This window comes from Fundulus heteroclitus, chromosome 4 (assembly GCF_011125445.2).
Source record: "Fundulus heteroclitus isolate FHET01 chromosome 4, MU-UCD_Fhet_4.1, whole genome shotgun sequence".
Lineage (NCBI taxonomy): Eukaryota > Metazoa > Chordata > Actinopteri > Cyprinodontiformes > Fundulidae > Fundulus > Fundulus heteroclitus.
Window position 1 is genome coordinate 14,739,497 of NC_046364.1, and position 18,293 is coordinate 14,757,789.

The 18,293-nt window shown below is 39.8% G+C and overlaps 2 protein-coding genes across 6 annotated transcripts in view; one reads left to right on the top strand and one right to left on the bottom strand.

Annotated features, from left to right (window-relative positions):
• The window catches only part of cdkl5 (cyclin-dependent kinase-like 5), a 53,227-nt gene extending 50,395 nt beyond the window's left edge, over positions 1-2,832 (top strand). For all 5 annotated transcript variants that reach the window (XM_021322533.2, XM_012874452.3, XM_036136115.1 and 2 more), the window contains one exon: positions 1,365-2,832. In XM_021322533.2, the coding sequence (XP_021178208.2) occupies positions 1,365-1,772 (408 nt within the window). In that variant the 3' untranslated portion in view covers positions 1,773-2,832. The remainder of the gene's footprint in view (positions 1-1,364) is intronic.
• A 4,796-nt stretch (positions 2,833-7,628) lies between these two features.
• rs1a (retinoschisin 1a) lies at positions 7,629-17,513 on the bottom strand. The gene is made up of 6 exons (XM_012874443.3): positions 17,403-17,513; positions 17,062-17,087; positions 16,765-16,888; positions 13,936-14,077; positions 11,609-11,804; positions 7,629-10,309 (listed from the first exon to the last, which is right to left on the bottom strand). Exons 1-6 carry the CDS (start codon positions 17,455-17,457, stop codon positions 10,157-10,159), a joined length of 696 nt encoding a protein of 231 aa, XP_012729897.1. The 5' UTR covers positions 17,458-17,513; the 3' UTR covers positions 7,629-10,156.
• Positions 17,514-18,293: the final 780 nt, after the last annotated feature.

Consider the following 18,293-nt stretch of genomic DNA (forward strand, 5'->3'; position numbering starts at 1 on the left):
TTTACTTTTACTTCACTATATTTCTGAACTTAATTGCATACTTTTACTCCAATACATTTTCAATGTTTGGTTTAGTTACTCGTTACAAAAAGAGAGAGAGAGACTCACACACGCAAGTGTTTTGACCCCACCTACTGATTGACTGCGACAAAGTCAGGACTTGCCTGGGCTTGTTCATCACCACTAACAGGATATGAAGCTGGTTCAGTAGTAAAGCAGGTTAAATTAACCTTGTGGTATAGGTAAAGCATCTAATAATAATAATAATAATAATAATACATTTTATTTCAAGCGCCTTTCAAAACACTCAAGGTCATTGTACATGTAAAAACAATAAATGGTAAAAGCAGTCGTCATAATTAAAAGAAACAACACAAATTACACAGAGGAAAGTAATATAAAATCATAATGAAAAGGCAATCTTGAACATGTGGGTTTTGAGTAATCTAATAGCAGAGAGTCCTAATTTTCTAAACTAAATGATAACCTGCAGGTGTATCTATTAGCAGGTTTACCACTTCCTGTAGGTTGGCTGGACCTGGTTTATCAATTAACCATGTTCTTAGTATACAGCCCCTGGTCTAAATTTTGCCTTCACTTGGTTGTGTACAATTTTAAAGTGCATAGCACTGACCTTACTTAATGAAGGAAAACTGAAAGCTTACAAAAAGGTTGTATTTTCTGTCTAAACTTGGTCTAAATTTCCCCTGCACTTGGCTGTTTATATTATTTCAAGTGAATTTGACTTTCAAAGTTTACCAAAATCTAAAAATGTCATTCAAACTGCATTTGCTTTGTTTTACTTCTTACTTATACTTTTTATTACATTACTTGAGTACAAGACATTAAGTACAAGACATTTCAGATACTTTAAGACTTTAACTCAAGTAACATTTCAGTCATTGACTTGGACTTTTACCAAAGTCATATTTTGGAGAGGTACCTATACTTTTACTTGACTCCGAGATTTCAGTACTTTATACAACACTGCTTAAAACAGCCGGAGCCGAAAATGCTCCTGTGTGGCCGAAAAAAAAGAAAAAACTTTACAAAGAAGACTGGGACAAAATCCCCACTGGTTTTAAGATTTTTCTTCTGACAATGCACTTTTTTTTGTTATTTTCTCAGGATCTCTTTGTCTGATATAAAGATGTGTTTGTTGATCTGAAACGTTTGGCCGTAGCCAAAGCAGAATAGGTCTGTAGGGGGCAAATACTTTCTCAATAGGTTAACCGCACAGGCAAAAAACGCAAGCACTTCTTGACCAATTTGTTTTTAAGATTGTACCAATAGTCGCCTTCTATCACCAGCAAGTCCATTTCCAATTATCTCCTGACTGTGAATTTTTTTTCCCCTCTTACCAGAGCCAACCGCTCAAGTCACTCCGCCGACTCCTCCATCTCTCCCCATCTCCCTCGAACCAAGGGCAGCCTCCTCCTCAGCCTCCTCCGGACCTGCGCTTCCAAGCCCCCCTCCCCAACCCGCCTCAGCCCTCCTCCAAAGCTGGCTACCCAGAAGGCCGAGGGCACACGGAGAGCCGGGGGCATTCGGGGGTGAGCAGCTCGAGCCAGGCGAAGAACCGCAAGGCCAGCTACACCTTACCGGGACAGATCGAGTCCACCTGGCACGTGTCAGCTCTACAGCGGGTGGATGGCGCTCAGTTCACTCCAGAACAACTGGGCATCAAACCGGGTCAGAACGGTCCAACGTTTACCCGAGCGTCCCGCACCAGGATGCCCAATCTCAACGACCTGAAGGAGACAGCCCTGTAACGCCCCTCAACCTCTCTGACGTGGCTCCATCCGTGGAACCCGGGCCACAGACCTTCACGGCACCATTGTAAAAGTTCACAAGGAAGCTCTCATCATAAGACCACGTTCTCAGTCGGAAATATAGTTATCCGTTGATTCTCACGTCTTTGAAGTCGACAAAGACCAGATGTTGACAGGCCAAACATTAGCAAGGTCTGATTTGGTGGAATAACGACAAAGAGGTCCTCGCACCTCTTCAGGATGTCAGCGCCACATCAGCTTGTGCTGCTCACGTCAGAACAAGCAGCCCTTTCCTGTCAAGGAGACACTGCCTGTGTGGCCTCTCTGCTGCCATCTTGTGCTTACAGGACACTACTGCACCATTTCAGATGTCGCCGTCGCGCCGGTGGCCAATAAACTCAAAGGTTTTTCCAAGCACTGATATTTGATAACAAAAAAATTAGAGAAAGATTTATATCAATATTATTTATTAAATATTTATTTGTTTTAAATTTCAAGGATATAAGCTATAAATGACACAGTATGTAGGTTATATGGGAATACTATTAAGACATTTAGAATTAAATGTGTAATTGCAAGAGCTTTAGTTTCGACAGAGAAATGAATAGATATTTATGTGTTGATAATAACGTCAAAAGGAATATTTAATGATGGTGAATGTCTGTTTATGTTCAATATGATGATATTCACATATTTTATGTTATCCTATTTTTACCTGTTTTATTTCATCAAACTGTAAAAAAAATAAAAAATAATGAAAAGTGAAAAATATCTGACATTAGATGTAGTACAGATATGTCCATCACCTTCATGACATTAGTTGTGAAGTTGTGTGATAATTTGGAATATCTGTAGACAGGGTTTGTCGTCAGATCAACCAGAGGGCCACAGCTCGACTCTGTGCTTTAAATACACTGGAAATGAAAAGATCAAAAGTGTACATCTTCTTGGTATAAAGAAAATGCAGAATTGTTGTGGTATAAGAAATTGACCAAATAAATAATTTCAAAACTATTTCCACCTTCAACTTGACATATAGCCTATACAGTTAAAAAAAAAACGCTTATATAAGTGTGTGTGAAATTAGCATCATAGTTAAAGCGCCTTTCAATATTTTGTCTTTAGTTGGAGTTTATCAACATAACACACCTTCACATATTTGCTAAATCTAAAAGGCAAAAGCTGCTACTCTCAGAGGGCATCAGAACTGCAAAGAGAGAACTAAATATAAGTAAAGCTTTCTTGAAATTAGTGTGTTTTTCCTTGATTTAAGCAAGCAAGTTTAAATGATCTGCCAATGGAATAAGATTTTCACACTTAAAATAACTCATCTCCATCATATTATTTCATTTGCAGTTTATCTAATTGTTTTATTTTAGGGAGATAATTTAATGTAACTGCTCAAATCGAGGACAAATAAACCCAATTTAAGAAAATGAAATTTATTTCCCTTTTTGCAGTTATAGAGACACCTCTTCTCCCCAGCCCTCTGTCAGACTTTGGTCTTGACTTAATTATTTTCTAATGAAGTCATTCTTTTGTAAATTTAACTGGAAACAAAGCTGAAAATTAAAAATCCCTCTTTGTCTCAAAGTTTTTAGCAAACACTAGAACATTTTAAATAAAAACTGACCGCTATTTAGAGCTGAAAGCGAAGCAGGAATTGAAACTGCCAGCACCATGTTTCACTGTGGCTAGAGGGATAGTTTTGTGATTAGCAGAGTTGTTGTTGGGCAAACAACCATGCACACAGTGACCACAGGGCAATGCAGAGCAGCCGGTACATGAAGAGAACCTGAATATACAAGATGTTGAAACTTGTATATTATTGACAGACATTTTGAGTTGAGCAAGTAATGAGGGATGCAGCCCACTTCCAGTTCTGCTTTTGTGCATACTGGGTCTTACAAAGAATCTGTTAAAAAAAATTATCAAATTTAAAGGCAAACTTGTTTTCCTACCCATTTATGGCAAAATATTTGCTGACAGAAAGGCTTAAGTAAAGGATTTTTTTTTTACTTTTACTCTATTTTGTCTCCTTAACAGAATTGTACATGTTATATATCATAATGAAGGTGGAATATATCTTTTAGAAGATTTATGGTCTGAATTTTTTTGACATGGCAACACATGTCCTACTTCTGGTGCCAGTGTTTTCGTTTTTTTGTCAGGTTGTTTTTTTTATTTAGCCCAATTTTCTGTCGTTTATCAGTAACAACAAACAGCTCTCCAGCTTCATGCTGCCATTTTGGGTTTATCTCCAACCTTCCCAGGAGGCAATAAGGATCTTTGCTCATGTTAACCTCTAAAACTGAGAACGCACGACGTACAACTCTGATGATTGTTTCAAAAAGGCATACCTCACCTACAGCCATTAAGAGCGTACAGGATAAGTCTGGGTATAGTTTTATATATAATGTCATTCTAGATGATTGTCTTAAGAGCCAAAACCCCATAACCACAGTGTTGTCCAAAAACAGCCTTCACTGTGTTCAAGTTCAAGACTAAGCCGTAAATCATTTTTGGTAAGATAAAAAAAAGAGCAGAAATCTTAAAATAATCTATAAATAAAATAATTGAGCAGTTTAGACGTCTAAAATGAGAGGAAAGGATTTGCAGCTTGATAGACGAAGAACGTTTAAAAAGGAAGGTTTAATGTATTTTATTATAACTAGGGCTGGGCAACGATTAAAATATTTAATCGCGATTAATCGCCCTAATTAATCGCGATTAATCGCGATTAATCGCATTGTATTTACAAACTCCAAGAATGAATTCAAAAGTAGTGTAAAGAGCACTTTTATTTTAATGTTCTGCTGCCATATGAACAAAAGTGTTGTAGCATTTGTAGCACTTATTTTATACAGGATATTTTCAACCCATCTATTGAATTTAGTGCACTAGTTGATCTTTTCTTCATAAGAGAACAGCAAGCACTGCAGCCAAAATATGGCCTTTTTTGACCTCCTGTATATTAGCCAGTCCCTAAGCTTGATGTATCATGAAACTGTTGACCTTTTGGGTTTTGTGGTTTTTATTTTATTATTACAATTAAATAATAATAACAATAATAATAATAATAATAATGTTATGTTCAGTGTTTTTTCGCTAATCCACCTCTTATATATTTCAATCCTTATGTAATTTTGTCTGTGTTGTGTGCACCTGCCTGTTGCTTTAATCCTATAAATTTCCCCGTCGTGGGATAAAAAAAGGATTAGCTAATGTTATCTTATCTTAAATAACACTTTTTAATATATGTACTGGGTTCTTTCAAGGTCTTAATTACATGTTATGTGTGGGCTCCAGTAACATCCATCCATCCATCCATCCATCCATCCATCCATCCATCCATCCACTGATCTACCTGGATGTTCCCTGGAGGACTGAAACGCCTCAGTCAGAGACGTCAGTCTGTGGGTCTGTCGGGGCAGTGAGAGAAGTTCCGTCTCCTCTATCCGTTTCTGGGGCTCGACGTTTTCATGTTTTTTCACGTGCTTAGATAAATTTATTGTGTTTCCACTGAAATGAACCGGCTTTTTACAAAACATACAGCTTGATTTCATTTACGGTATTAAAATAAAGCCAAACGGTGCTACTTCCTCTGTTCATGTTTTGTCGCTGCTGCGGTCTCTCTCAGCTGTTTTTTTGTAAAGTTTGTGTGAGAGCTGAGTGGGCGGGCCAGGCTGAGCCTGCGTGCTGATTGGCTGGCGCCGCTGAGCCATGTACGAGAGGGGAGGGGGAGTGAGAGAGTGCTGCCGTGACAGCGCGCTGCAGTCAGCGCGTGCTGACTGACACTGACTGAAAGCATGATGTGAGCAGCATGCGTTAATGCGCGATAAAATAAATATCGCCGTTAATAGTCTAATGAATTAACGCGAAATTAACGCGTTAACTTGCCCAGCCCTAATTATAACAGAAATATCTATTTGGGTAAAGAAATAAAATCCCATTCTGTCAACACAGGTTATACAAAATAGTCCCAGACTTATTCTATAATATATGTTTACATCCTCTGTGTGCATTTTAAAGCCTGTGCCATCATCTTCTTGAAAATGCCTCTTTTGTAAACAATTTTGTACATCTGAATTTTTATTTTCCCGTTTTGAATTATACTTTTAACATCAGCAGCCATGATCAGGGATGATTTTACTCAACTTGATTGTTTATTTTTTTTAAAAAAACAGCTCGTAGTCTTGTGACATGTGGAGGATGAAAAAAAAACACTATTTGAGGCCTAGATGATGTTCCTAGCAGTGGTTCCTCTCATCTCTAACCTTATTCATCTTGACTTCCTCCTTTATGGCTTGAAAGATCGTGAAGCTGTTTTCAAAACATCAAGATTTTGTCCACTAGAATTTAGCCTCAGTTTTACGCTGAACAAATTGACTACGTGGCTTGTCGAAAAACATCGACGCAGGATCTCGAAGACGCCACGTCTCCAGAGCACGGAGGTTTTCTTACAGTACATAGCGAGGAGAGCAAAATCTTCCACACAATGTCACCATTATCTCACCCTGAACATGGCTCAAAGCAAGTCCAGTAAAACTGCCCTATAAAGCTGTGCATTAGTGCAGACACTTAGCGCTAATGATTGTAAATGACTGCTGATGTGGGTTTGTTTGTATCTTTCGTAGACAGAGGGATGACAAAGCTTGCCTTGCCAGTGACCCGAAGCCTTATACTCAGCTCCCTGACTCAACAGCTCTAGTAGAAAAGGCTTCAGTCATTAAGTCACTAACACATGGGAAGATGACTTTTTGTTCCTAAATATGAATGTGTTTCCTAAAACATCTTTTACTTTGTTTCTCTTTTTTTCTTTCATCAGGTATTTTCCACCTCTGACAGGGTGTAAATAGAAATAATAGAGTGTATCTATACTGACCATTCTAGTTAAAATATGATCGAGTCTCATAATAAATACCAACTGTACATTTTTGAACGACTCATATGTTTTGTTCCACAGACACAGCATGAACATAAAAAGAAAACAGACATGACACCTGTGTGGATTTAATGAGGGAAAACAATTTAAAGACACGGTAAAAGGACACATCTTCCACTCAACAGTTCATTCCAAAGCACCATGGGAAACTCAACTAGAACGTCACAGTGAATGAAGAAACAAACACAACACAGCAACAGCGACGGTAGTCGAAACAAACCAAATGACACAAAAAGAAACAGGAACTAAAAATTAACATTTTCAAAGAGAAAGCACCCCTATGACGTAATTGTAAAAATCTAGACCCATTGCATGTTACTGTTTGAAGTAACATGCAACATGTTACATGCAACAAGTAACATGTTTAGAGTACCAAGTTATTGGTGACAAGCAGAAAGTTAAGACAAATATCACATTTTGTCAGCATAGCCTTCCAAAGATATGGTGATACATTATATATATATATATATATATATATATATATATATATATATATATAAATACCATATATATATATATATATATATATATATATATATATATAAAAACCCTGAAAATTCATATAATTTTTTTAGTCAGCAGTGAAAAACATGATGGCCTTCGCAGTGGTTTAGAGGGTGGTGGGTCTGCAAAGGTTAGACTGTCATTTGTGGGTCCGAGTTTTCAGTCTTAATGAATTTTATGTAAAATGTATTGCGTATCTGTATGGCTGCAGAACTTTTTAAGGATCCGTTGCAATGACTAGCCATAGAAATCGAAGGAAGCCACCAGCTGTTACTACTGATGGAGCGCAGAGTTTAAACTGGTCACATCAACACTCAAAACAGTATTGTTATATAAAGCAAATTAAAAATGTACCAAAACAAAAACGTAGCATCCTTATTAATCTTACTGTTTACATTCACATTATATTTTTTTTATGAGTTGCACCCCTCCTGTGCAGGGATGAGGCAGTTATAAAAACCAGAGATAAACAGAGAGCACAGCGGGGAATTGTGACGTCACGCTCCTGGAAAATTCCCTTTTTTTTTTTAGAACAAGTTCAAAAACAAAACCAGAAGGAAAAAAAACAAAACAAAAAAAACTCAAATTTATGTGATAACCACCTAAGACAGCTCACATTTATTTTCATAATATATTTACTCTCTTTTATTCTACATGAGGAAAAGTGCAAACGGAGATCTATTGCCTCTGCTAAAGATTTGAATTTGTTTTCTAAGGTGATACAATACAATCAAACTAACTGGCTTCTCTGGTTCCGGAAACGGAAACAGTTCATGTAAACAGGTCATTTAATCGTCTGCTGTATTTATGTGGAATTTATGGACTGTAATATAAATGTACAGTTGTGTTCGAAATAATAGCAGTGCCTCAACAGCAGCAAGAAAATCACTGGTGTTATTAACATTTCAAACTCTATACCCCAGATAAGTTTCTGGGGGGTAAAATAAAGGTATAGAAAACCAACAAACCCAACAGGACAGCCATGCATACTGTGGATTCTGTGAAATTGAATGATTAACTGAAAAGGGTGTGTTCAAAAAAATAGCAGTGGTGAGTTCAATTAGAGAGGGCATCAATTAGGGAGGGTATTCTGGGAAAAAAGGGTGTTAACAGGTGATCCGTATTTAAGGATCAAGACAACTGGCATGCTGGCTGTGCATTTGTCCTGAAAAAACAAGGAAAATGGGTCGTTCAAAACACTGTTCTGAAGATGAGCGTTTCCTAATAAAAAAATTGATTAAAGAAGGGAAAACATACAAAGAGGTGCAGAAAATCATTGGCTGTTCAGCTAAAATGATCTCAAATGCCCTGAAATGGGAGCAAAAAACTGAAAAACGAGGAAGAAAAGAAAGACAACCCCTCGAATGGACAGAAGAATAGCCAAACTGGCGAAGACTCAGCCAATGATGGGATCCAAGAGGATCAAGCAAGACCTTCAGTTGACAGTGAGTACTGTGACAATCAGAAGACGTCTTACTGAGGTTAACCTTCCAGCAAGAAGCCCCCGCAAAGTCCCACTGCTGAGAAAAAGACATGTGCAGAAGCGTTTACAATTTGCCAAAGAGCACATTGACTGGCCTGAAAAGAAATGGCATAATATCTTGTGGACAGATGAAAGCAAGATTGTTCTTTTTGGGTCTAAGGGTCACAGGCAGTATGTCAGACGCCCTGCAAACACAGAATTCAAGCCACAGTACTCACTGAAGACCATTAAGCATGGTGGTGCAAGCATCATGATATGGGGATGTTTTTCATACTATGGTGTTGGTCCGATTCACCGCATACAAGGGATCATGGATCAGTTCCAGTACATCAGGATCCTGGAAGAGGTCATGCTGCCATATGCTGAGGAGGAAATGCCTTTGAGGTGGACCTTTCAACAGGATAATGACCCCAAACACACCAGCAAGCGAGCAAAAGCATGGTTCCAGATGAACAAGATTCAACTGATGGAGTGGCCAGCACAATCCCCGGACCTTAATCCCATTGAAAACTTGTGGGCTGACATAAAAAGTGCAGTGCATGAGGCAAAACCAAGAAACGCTGAGGAATTGTGGAATACAGTGCAATTATCCTGGGCTGCAATACCTGTGGAACGATGCCAGAAGTTGGTTGACTCCATGCACCACAGATGTGAAGCAGTCATCAGAAACCGTGGTTTTGCAACAAAATATTAGTTTAGGATACTCAGCTAGGTTCACTTATCAAGAATTTCTTTGTTTGTACAGTACATTTTTGAGTTTCCAAGGAAAGATGGCAACACTGCTATTCTTTTGAACATGCCATTTCTTACTTTATTTGAAATATTATTATTATTATTTAAGTTTTGATGACTTTGCGCAATTGTTTTGCTTTGGAATAGAATGTACTGTGTCCCCAATGTATCTGTGTTCATTAAAGTACAATTTCTTTGAAGAATTTTGACATTTACTCATTTTTCTAAAGGCACTGCTATTATTTCGAACACAACTGTAAATGATTACCAGACTCATTGTGTCCCGTATTGTGCCGCCTTGGTCAGTCGCATGCAGAGAGGCTGAAATAATGTTTTAGCCCCCCGTGTCACAGAACAGCCCAAACCTGTGGCAACGAACCACTCATAGCAACGCAGCCTCTTCTTCTCAGCCACTAATTATTGCTTTGAATTTATGCCATTTCACTGCAAACCGAGCCACCAATTGAGAACTCGTCAAACAGAGCCCACGGTGGGAGAGCGGTTTAGCACAGACAATGCTGAGGGGACTGAATGAAAGCCTGTTGTGCATATCAAACGCAGCTATTTTCACGGTAGCATGCTGGATGCAATAACGTTTGGTGTAGTGAATATTTTAGGGTCAATTTGTTATTCAGGCGCTGGATCTGTGAATACATATTCGAACACCACAAAGGGACAATGCTGGGTGGGGTGGGGTAGGGGGGGTAGAGGAGGAGAGGTTCACATGCATTTCTTCATGCAGAGCAGCAATTCCAGGCGCAGAGCGATGCGAGTGTGCCACCCCAGGGGGAGAATGCGGACGTAGCGAGCCACGATGGGCGGCCGCAGGAGGTTCTGGACGGACGAGGAGCGGTCAGAGTTCCCGTAAAACACCTGAGGAAAAACAGGAAGGTGATATCTCAAGGTGGGCTGGGCGAAGACATGCAAGAGCTGTGAATGACTGGTGGGTGAAAGGGATCGTTCAGATTTTTTTTTGGAGTGAGGTTTTTTTTTGTTTTTTTTGGTATCAGCTTCTTCGCCTGTGGTAGAAAGATGTCAAATTACAGTAAGTTTGTAGAAAGAAAGAAATCCCCAGAGCAGTGGAGAGGCTGATGCCTAGACCGGCAGACTCATGTTTTAGCTGGTTTGAGCTTTTTAAAACATGCTGGAAGTCTGTTTATGATGTTGTAGCTCAACTGTTGGCCTGTTCCAAAAACTGGAGGCGGACAGACGACTCAACCATAACGTAACTGAGAAATCTGAACACCTTATGAAAGTATAGATTGCTAATATCCACAACTATAATACGGTAAATATGTTTATTTTGTTGCTTAAATCAGCTAAAATGGGTTTCTGTCTGATGAGCTATTAGCCTTCCACCACTCTGAGGATGTTTTTACTTATCCACAAATCTAGTGTACAAATCCATGACATCTTTTTTTTTTTCAGCTACGGAAACTATTACTGATTATAACTTTAGAGAACTTCACCTCACAATATCTGAACTAGTCCTTTAAGACAAGCATTGTTCCTTCTACTACTACAGCTTAAAATGCAAAAATATGTTTCAGAATTGAAAGGAAGGGTCATCAAATTATCTTCAGTTACAAATTTATAAATTACACAAATTTGTTTTATTTACAGTTATAAGTCCTGAAATATTCATACATCATATTTAGATTTTGAATTATCTTAATTTGACCAAGAAGGTTCTGATAGGAAATGAGACAGGAGACCTTCAAAGATAAGCAATGTAAAAAGAGAAGTAAAAATTACCTGTCAAAAATAATTTATATCTTTCTCAACAGGGGATAAACCGTAATTGTCTTTAGTAAAAGTTTTTCCCTAATTGCTGAGCATCTCCAATGGTATTTTGATGATATATTTTTGGTGATAAGCTCCTTTTTTTTAGGCTGGAAAGCCACAATAAAATGTTAATGTTACTTTCATTTAGAACTAAATGTTGGTAAACTTAAACTGTAATTTTTCAAAATTGTTTTATTTGATTGATATATTTCAGATTACAAACAAGATAAAGACCTGTTTTCACTTTTACTTTAAATTTATGTATCATTCTTTCACATTTCAAAGGCATAATTCTAGCCTCACTTTCAGCCAACGCACCAAAAACATGAGCGGTGTTCAAGTTGTTGCATCAAACTTCACCCAGCTCTCTTGTTAACGTCTACTGACCCTATTGTTCCCAGTTTGGTCTTTGTAATAAATCCAGTTGAGCTTTTCGTCAGTGCGGTACTGAACGCTGTACTTGGTGACCCACTCGTCAGCGTCGCAGCGGCCCTGAGACAGGATCCCCGAGACCACCATCACCTCCTTCAGGTCGACCTGCAGCCACTGACTATTGTCCTGGAATTTGGACAGCCATGCACACCTTGGAGGAGAAACAGAAACGTGACAAGAAACTCACAACGCCTGTCATGCTGAGGTGTGACACCACTAAGCAGCTTTTTATAACAGAACTACCCTCCACTAGGTCTAATGACACGTGATCGCTGAATTTGTTTGTATGTGGTCGTGAGGACAACTGACAAACACTCCACATTAGGGACAAAATTCCCTTCAGTATGCATGTAACCTCAAAATATATGGCATTATCTTACACTAAATTGGTGCCATGCAAAAGTATTCATGGCTTTGCTTTTAACCTGTTTTACATTCCAACTTGTAATTTCAATGTTTTTTTGTAATAACTGAAATGACGTCCATCTGTGTGCAATCTAAGTGTCACATGATCTGTCAGGATAAACATATTTTCTGAAAGCCCCCAGATGCTGCAGCACCACTAAGCAAGAGGCATCACACCACGAAGGCCAAGGAGCTCTCCAAACAAGTTAGGGACACAGTTGTTGAGAAGTACAAGTCAGGGTGGGGTTATAAAAAAAATATAGGAGCTCCATAATTTCCTTCAACTTCAAATGGAAAACAAATGGTACCACAGCGACCCTGCCAAGAGAGGGTCGCCCAACAGAACTCACAGAATGGGCTGGAAGGCATTAATCAGAGAAGCAGCACAGAGACCAAAGGTAACCCTGGAGGAGCTGCAGAGCTCCACAGCAGAGACTGGAGGATCTGTTCACAGGACCACAATAAGCCGTACCCTCCACAGAGGTGGGCTTTATGGAAGAATGGCCAGAAACAAAGCCATTACTTAGTTTTAAAAATAAGAAGACATGATTTGATTTTGTCAAAATGCACATGGGCGACTCACCAAATGTATGAAGGGAGGTGCTCTGGTCAGTGAGACTAAAATGTGACTTTTCAGTCAGCAAGGAAAATGTCTGTCTGGTGCAAACCCAACACATCCCATCACGCCAGAACACAATCCCCACAGTGAAACACGATGGTGGCAGCATCATGCTGTGGGGATATTTTTCAACAGCAGGGACTGGGAGACTGGTCTGAGTTGAGGGAAAGATGAATGTTGCTAAAAACAGGGAGCAAAACCTGTGTCAGTCTACCTGTGGTTTTCAGACTGGGAAGGAGGTTCTCTTTCCAGAAGGACAATCAAGATTTTAGTCTCACTCATCAAATTTTTAAAGGCTCCTTCTCATCTTAAAGACATCATCATACCTAATTTTCCACAAAGAACATTTCGCTTGCAGACAGTTGGCTAACTTGTGGTTCCGTGGGGCGTTAAATGTAGAACAGCAGACTTTTGCAAGCCACTGATTGTCTTTCCTTGTGTTTTCAATACCAGCCTTTCTTTGTAAATAATGTTGAAGGTAAATTGTGGACAATGGTAAGAAAACATTCTCATTGCTATTGTGGAAATAGCAGAAAGAAAGAGAGAAGCTATTCAGATGTCTTCACAAATATTAATAGAACATTATGTTAAAGAATGAGGACTGAATTTAATATGACCCTTAAGTCGGATTCTCAGTATAAACAATATTGCTATCATACTATAGATTAAATTTTAAATATAGATTAAATAATCATGTTTTTAGGAAAGGAAATACATTGTTGTGTGAACTTGTGAGCCATATTGTGCTTATGCTCACTGTTCCTTACAGATTGCAAGAACATTGATTTTTTTTTTCTTCTTCAACTTGGCACAGAACACGCAGCAACATGTGGTAAAATGAAAACAAACAGAATGGAGAAACATATGCAGAGATTTCTATGTTATACTCATACAGTGCTGTGAAAAGGTATTTTGCCCCTTACAGATTTATTCTGTTTTTGTGTTTTTGTCACTTACTTGCTTCAAATCAAACAAATTCTGAAAAAAACAACCTAAGCAAATATTTTTGTATTTGCTTAGGTTGTTTTTTTTTTGTAGTTTTTGAATAAAATTTAATTCATCAAGGAGAACGAAATCTGTCTGGCACTATGTAAAGAAAAATGTCTTTGTCCCCTTGGAAAATCATTTTTTGGTTCAGTTTTTCTAGCTACACCCAATACTTTTAGACAGCACTGCATGGCTGTAAACCAAATATGTTATATGCATTATTTTAAATAAAAGTTAGTTTTGAGATTTTAAGATGGTTGCTTTGACCTACCCAAAACCTTGGCTGTTGAGCCTGGCCTTGCCCGGGAGCCACGAGGAGAACCAGCCGGTGTACTGCTCCTGGTTAGAGCAGGTGACTTGATCCGGACTCACAGATCCTGCCTCAAATCCAAGAGGCTTGTGATACGGACACTCTGCAAGTAAAGTAAAGAGGATCGAACTCTATTGTAGGTAGGAAAGGAGCTTCGGACTGCTGTGCCGACTTCAGACAGCATTTAATTCATACGTCAATAAACGCACATGAATCAAATCCAGGCCTACAGCCTTCCAAAAAAATAACTTCAAAATTGTAAGTTAGACAAATGCATATGCAACGTAAATGATGTGTACAACATAAATACATAATCAGAATTTAATTTTCAAGGTTAACATATGTGTATACATAAATTATATTTCATCACATCACAGCTGCCTGTTTCATTGCTTCCTTTGATTTAAAACTTTGCCGTGACATGGTTACAGTATCTGCCCGATTTCTTCATTAATTTCCGTGAAGTGGGCCGTGCTTATAGGTCACGTCACGCAAAGGACTGTGGGACTCCCTATCACTGCCTTCATATGCTAAAGGAACTATGATGTGAAGCGTACAGACTCCTTTTCCTACCTCCTTCCTTACTGACTGCACTATTCGGACAGCTCTTATCATGGTGAATGCTTCAGCTTCGGCTAACGAGTCCTTTTCAATTAGACTTTTTCGGATGCAGCCAGAATCCAATATTCCAGCCAGACACGGTGTTTGCATTTAAACGGTTTATTAAAATTAAAGACAAAGCCTTGGAGCAGGCAAATAAAAAAATATCTAGGCAGGTGCGTTGAGGCAGTTTTGGGCAGGATCCGTGGCATGCTAGCTGACAGATACCTAGGGGTTCGTAGTCGAAATACTGTCCAGATCATGTCCAGAAAACAGAAAGCCGATGAGGTGTCTGACAAGGGCAAAGTGAGAGGAGAAAATCCAAAGAACAAAAATCTGGTTTGAAACTTGGCAGAAAGGCAGGAATGAACACTGGACACCAAACCACTCGTCTGCAATAATCTGGCGCTGGCTGACTGTGGAAGCCCAGCATATAAAGGAGATGACCAGGTGAGCTGAATATGGCTTATTAGGTAGTGGCAGATGGGAGCAAGCGTAGCTGATAATCACAATTGCTGGGTGCAAAGGCAGATGCACAGACCAGCAGGCCAGAATCATAACATCGTCACCGTTTGTTTTGAATGGCCTCCCTGCACTGAATGGACGGAGTTTAGAGTCAAAGCCCAGCAAGCCGAGAACATGAACGTAAGCCACTGAAATTTGACCAGTAAATGGTCATGAGAAAAGCTTCTTTGGATTTTTAGCCTCCGTCCTTTCCGCTTTGTCCCCCACCCCTGCTGAGATCCTCACACTCTCCGCCGCCAAAGGCCCCCGCTGTTTGCATCCCCAACGTGACCCATATTTCATCCTAAAAGCCAACAGCTTAATTCTTCCCAGTGAGAGATCAGTGTTGTCCATTAGGACGGCAAGCAAACAGATGGCCATCCCCTCTCCATGACCGTGGCTCCGTGTGGCCCCCATGCTAGGAGCTCTCCCCGTTTCCAAGCTGGGAAAGGAAAATTCACCACAAATAGATTGAGAGAGAGGATGGATGTGAGAGAGAGAGCATATCGTTGATCCACGCAACAAGACCAGTGGTGGAAGTATCTGCCTGCTCTTCCGTTCACTGCTGTTTTAAGACTATCCGGGGAAGGGATGCATCCGCTGTAATCCCAGCATTACCACGTTCACAGCAGAGCTTCTGTGTGAGTCAGGAGATAAGCGTTTGCATAACAATAACACAAATGCCTCTGGTGTCCTCCCTTGCTAAATTCTGACTGTTCAGATGGTTGGAATAATAGAAATGCCTAGAGGTGAGGCAGAGGGCGGAGGCAAGACGTCGACTGCAGCACAAAGCACTCATTCAGGCTCGTCATTCATCGCCGCGGCTCCGTGTTGCACTAATGACCGGTTTCTGTGATCGGTGCAGTCTAATGGGAGCTGGTTCATCTCCTGGCATGATGATTATCTACTGAACTTGTGTGTCTTCACTGTCACCGGTTGCCATGCAATTTGCGGCTCAGATGACACTCGCCACATTCACGTGTATGCCTTGTAATCAGCGTTCGTCTCTTCTGCAAGTCTGACATGATTTGAATCTGATCAGGCGCACCGCGGCTGCCTTCGCCCGCGTTGGTGCTCGTATGTCTGGCTATTTACAGAAGAGCTAAAGCGAGCTGTTTCACATGGATTTAATGTGAGGCTAAAGCCTTAGAACAAGAGCTCACCGGGTCTTTTCATGACTTTGTCTCCGATCTATTCCCTTCTTTTCACGCCGCTTTCTGCGTCACCTTCTCAGAGGATACCCAGTGGAGCATGTCCACCCTGTGGAGTCAAATCTGGACTCCGATGCTGTCATGCCCAACTCATTGTCTCCCCGCATCTCAGAGCTTGCATGTGAACAAACGTATGGGTTGGTGTTTGGAAATCGGAGGTTTTAACGCAGAATTGTTTCATTTTTACACACATACACAAAAAAATGTTTTGTTCTAGAAGATCTGCCGTTGACTTTGCTTTAGATGATTGCTTTAAAAGTAACAGACCTGCTGGTGAATATGGTGTCAGTTTGTTTGGTGCACCCAATTGGTATGAAATTACATTTTGCACCCCTTTAGGGCTGAAAAAACCTAGTTTTAGCTTTTACAAAATCCCTTACAGATTCAATCCACGCTGCAATTTCATGTTATTTTTCAAGAAAGAGAGCGAGAGTGAGAGAAGGAGAGAGATGATGATTTGTACCGAGGCACTTACCTGGCATGCAATCCACTCCTTTCACCATAGAGCCAGACCCCATGCTGGAAAACTCTGTTGGCGATTCGGCTCCATCACAGTCACATTTGCAGGTCTTGCTGGTCCATGCCTCAGAAACGCTAGTCTTGTTTCCAAATAAATAATGAAATGAATGCAGAGGCATTCGAAAAACAACAAACTCAACATTCATGTTTATTGTTATTGCTGACAAGATAATAGATACAGTTTTGCATATTTTAAAGTTCTTGCAAATATATAATCTTGAATATTTTTTATTGCGCTGAGGGGTTGTCGTACCTCTTGAGCAGGAATCCTGATGAGCACTGTCCACCCAGATGGTCAGAAAATGAAAATAGAAACAGGCAGCAAAAGAGAAAGAAGAACTCAAAGATGTTAAGGACATGACAAACAGCCACTGTGTTGATAAAATCTCTTAATTTAACCACACTAGGAAAATGTAAACAAAGTGGAAACTCAAAAAAAGAATAGCATTTTCAAACTATTAGAGATCAGACTTGGTGGATTCTTCACTGGAAATACTTTACAATCATTCTGACTTCAGCTCTCCAGAAACGTCAAGTTCGGGTTCTGAATTCGGCGGGCGAGTAAAGACCGACCGGCTGTTACTGAAATCGTACCGTCAGTCCCTAGAAGAAGCAGAGCCAGCAGAGAATGATGAACGTTGAGCGCCATCGTCCAACCTGCTTCCACACCAGACTGGATTCACAATCAAGTGAGCAGCAGGGACAAGAGAGTGGATTACAGTAATCCATGGGACGCTAATGGCCTTACCTAATGCCATCCTTATCTGACAAAGCCCCTCCTACAGCTGGTAACACACCACCATGAGAGCCATCAGCGGCTTCCAAATCCCTGGAAGTCATTGGGCTGTTACGAGGGTCAGTTCAAAAATCCTAACCACACACAGACGGCCACACATATACAGTCGTATTCGATAAATTAGAATATTATCGAAAAGTTAATTTATTTCAGTAACTCCATTCATCAAGGGGAACATATATAGATTAACACAGACCGATGATGTTTTGAAACCTGTATTTCTGTTATGATTTTTATTCCACCTCCAGCTAATAAAAACACATCATTTAAGATTAAAGTATTGCATCAGACCAATAAAAAAGGCATAATTTCTCAGGGCAAATCGGGGCTTAATGACAAATATGTTTAATACCAGCTTAAAGGTTGTTGTTGTTTTTCAAAAGGTCAGTTTAACCCGACAAACAAGCCTCTTAGAAATCCATATTCGGATTAATTGAATATGACTATTCATTTTTTCAATGTATGTGAGTGGAGGAGGGTGTGTACGTAAGAAACTGAGAGTAAAGAGGGCTGGAGGGTCAGGATGCTTATGATTAACTTAGGTGAGGTGGTTTCATCACATGTTGGTGCCAGAATGCATTGACTTGCTGTTCTGTAATTTCCTGATTCACAAAAACCTTAAAGGAACTTTTTTCAATAAGAGTTTAATATCAAAATAATATTAATCTGGTCAGGACAATAGTAGAGGA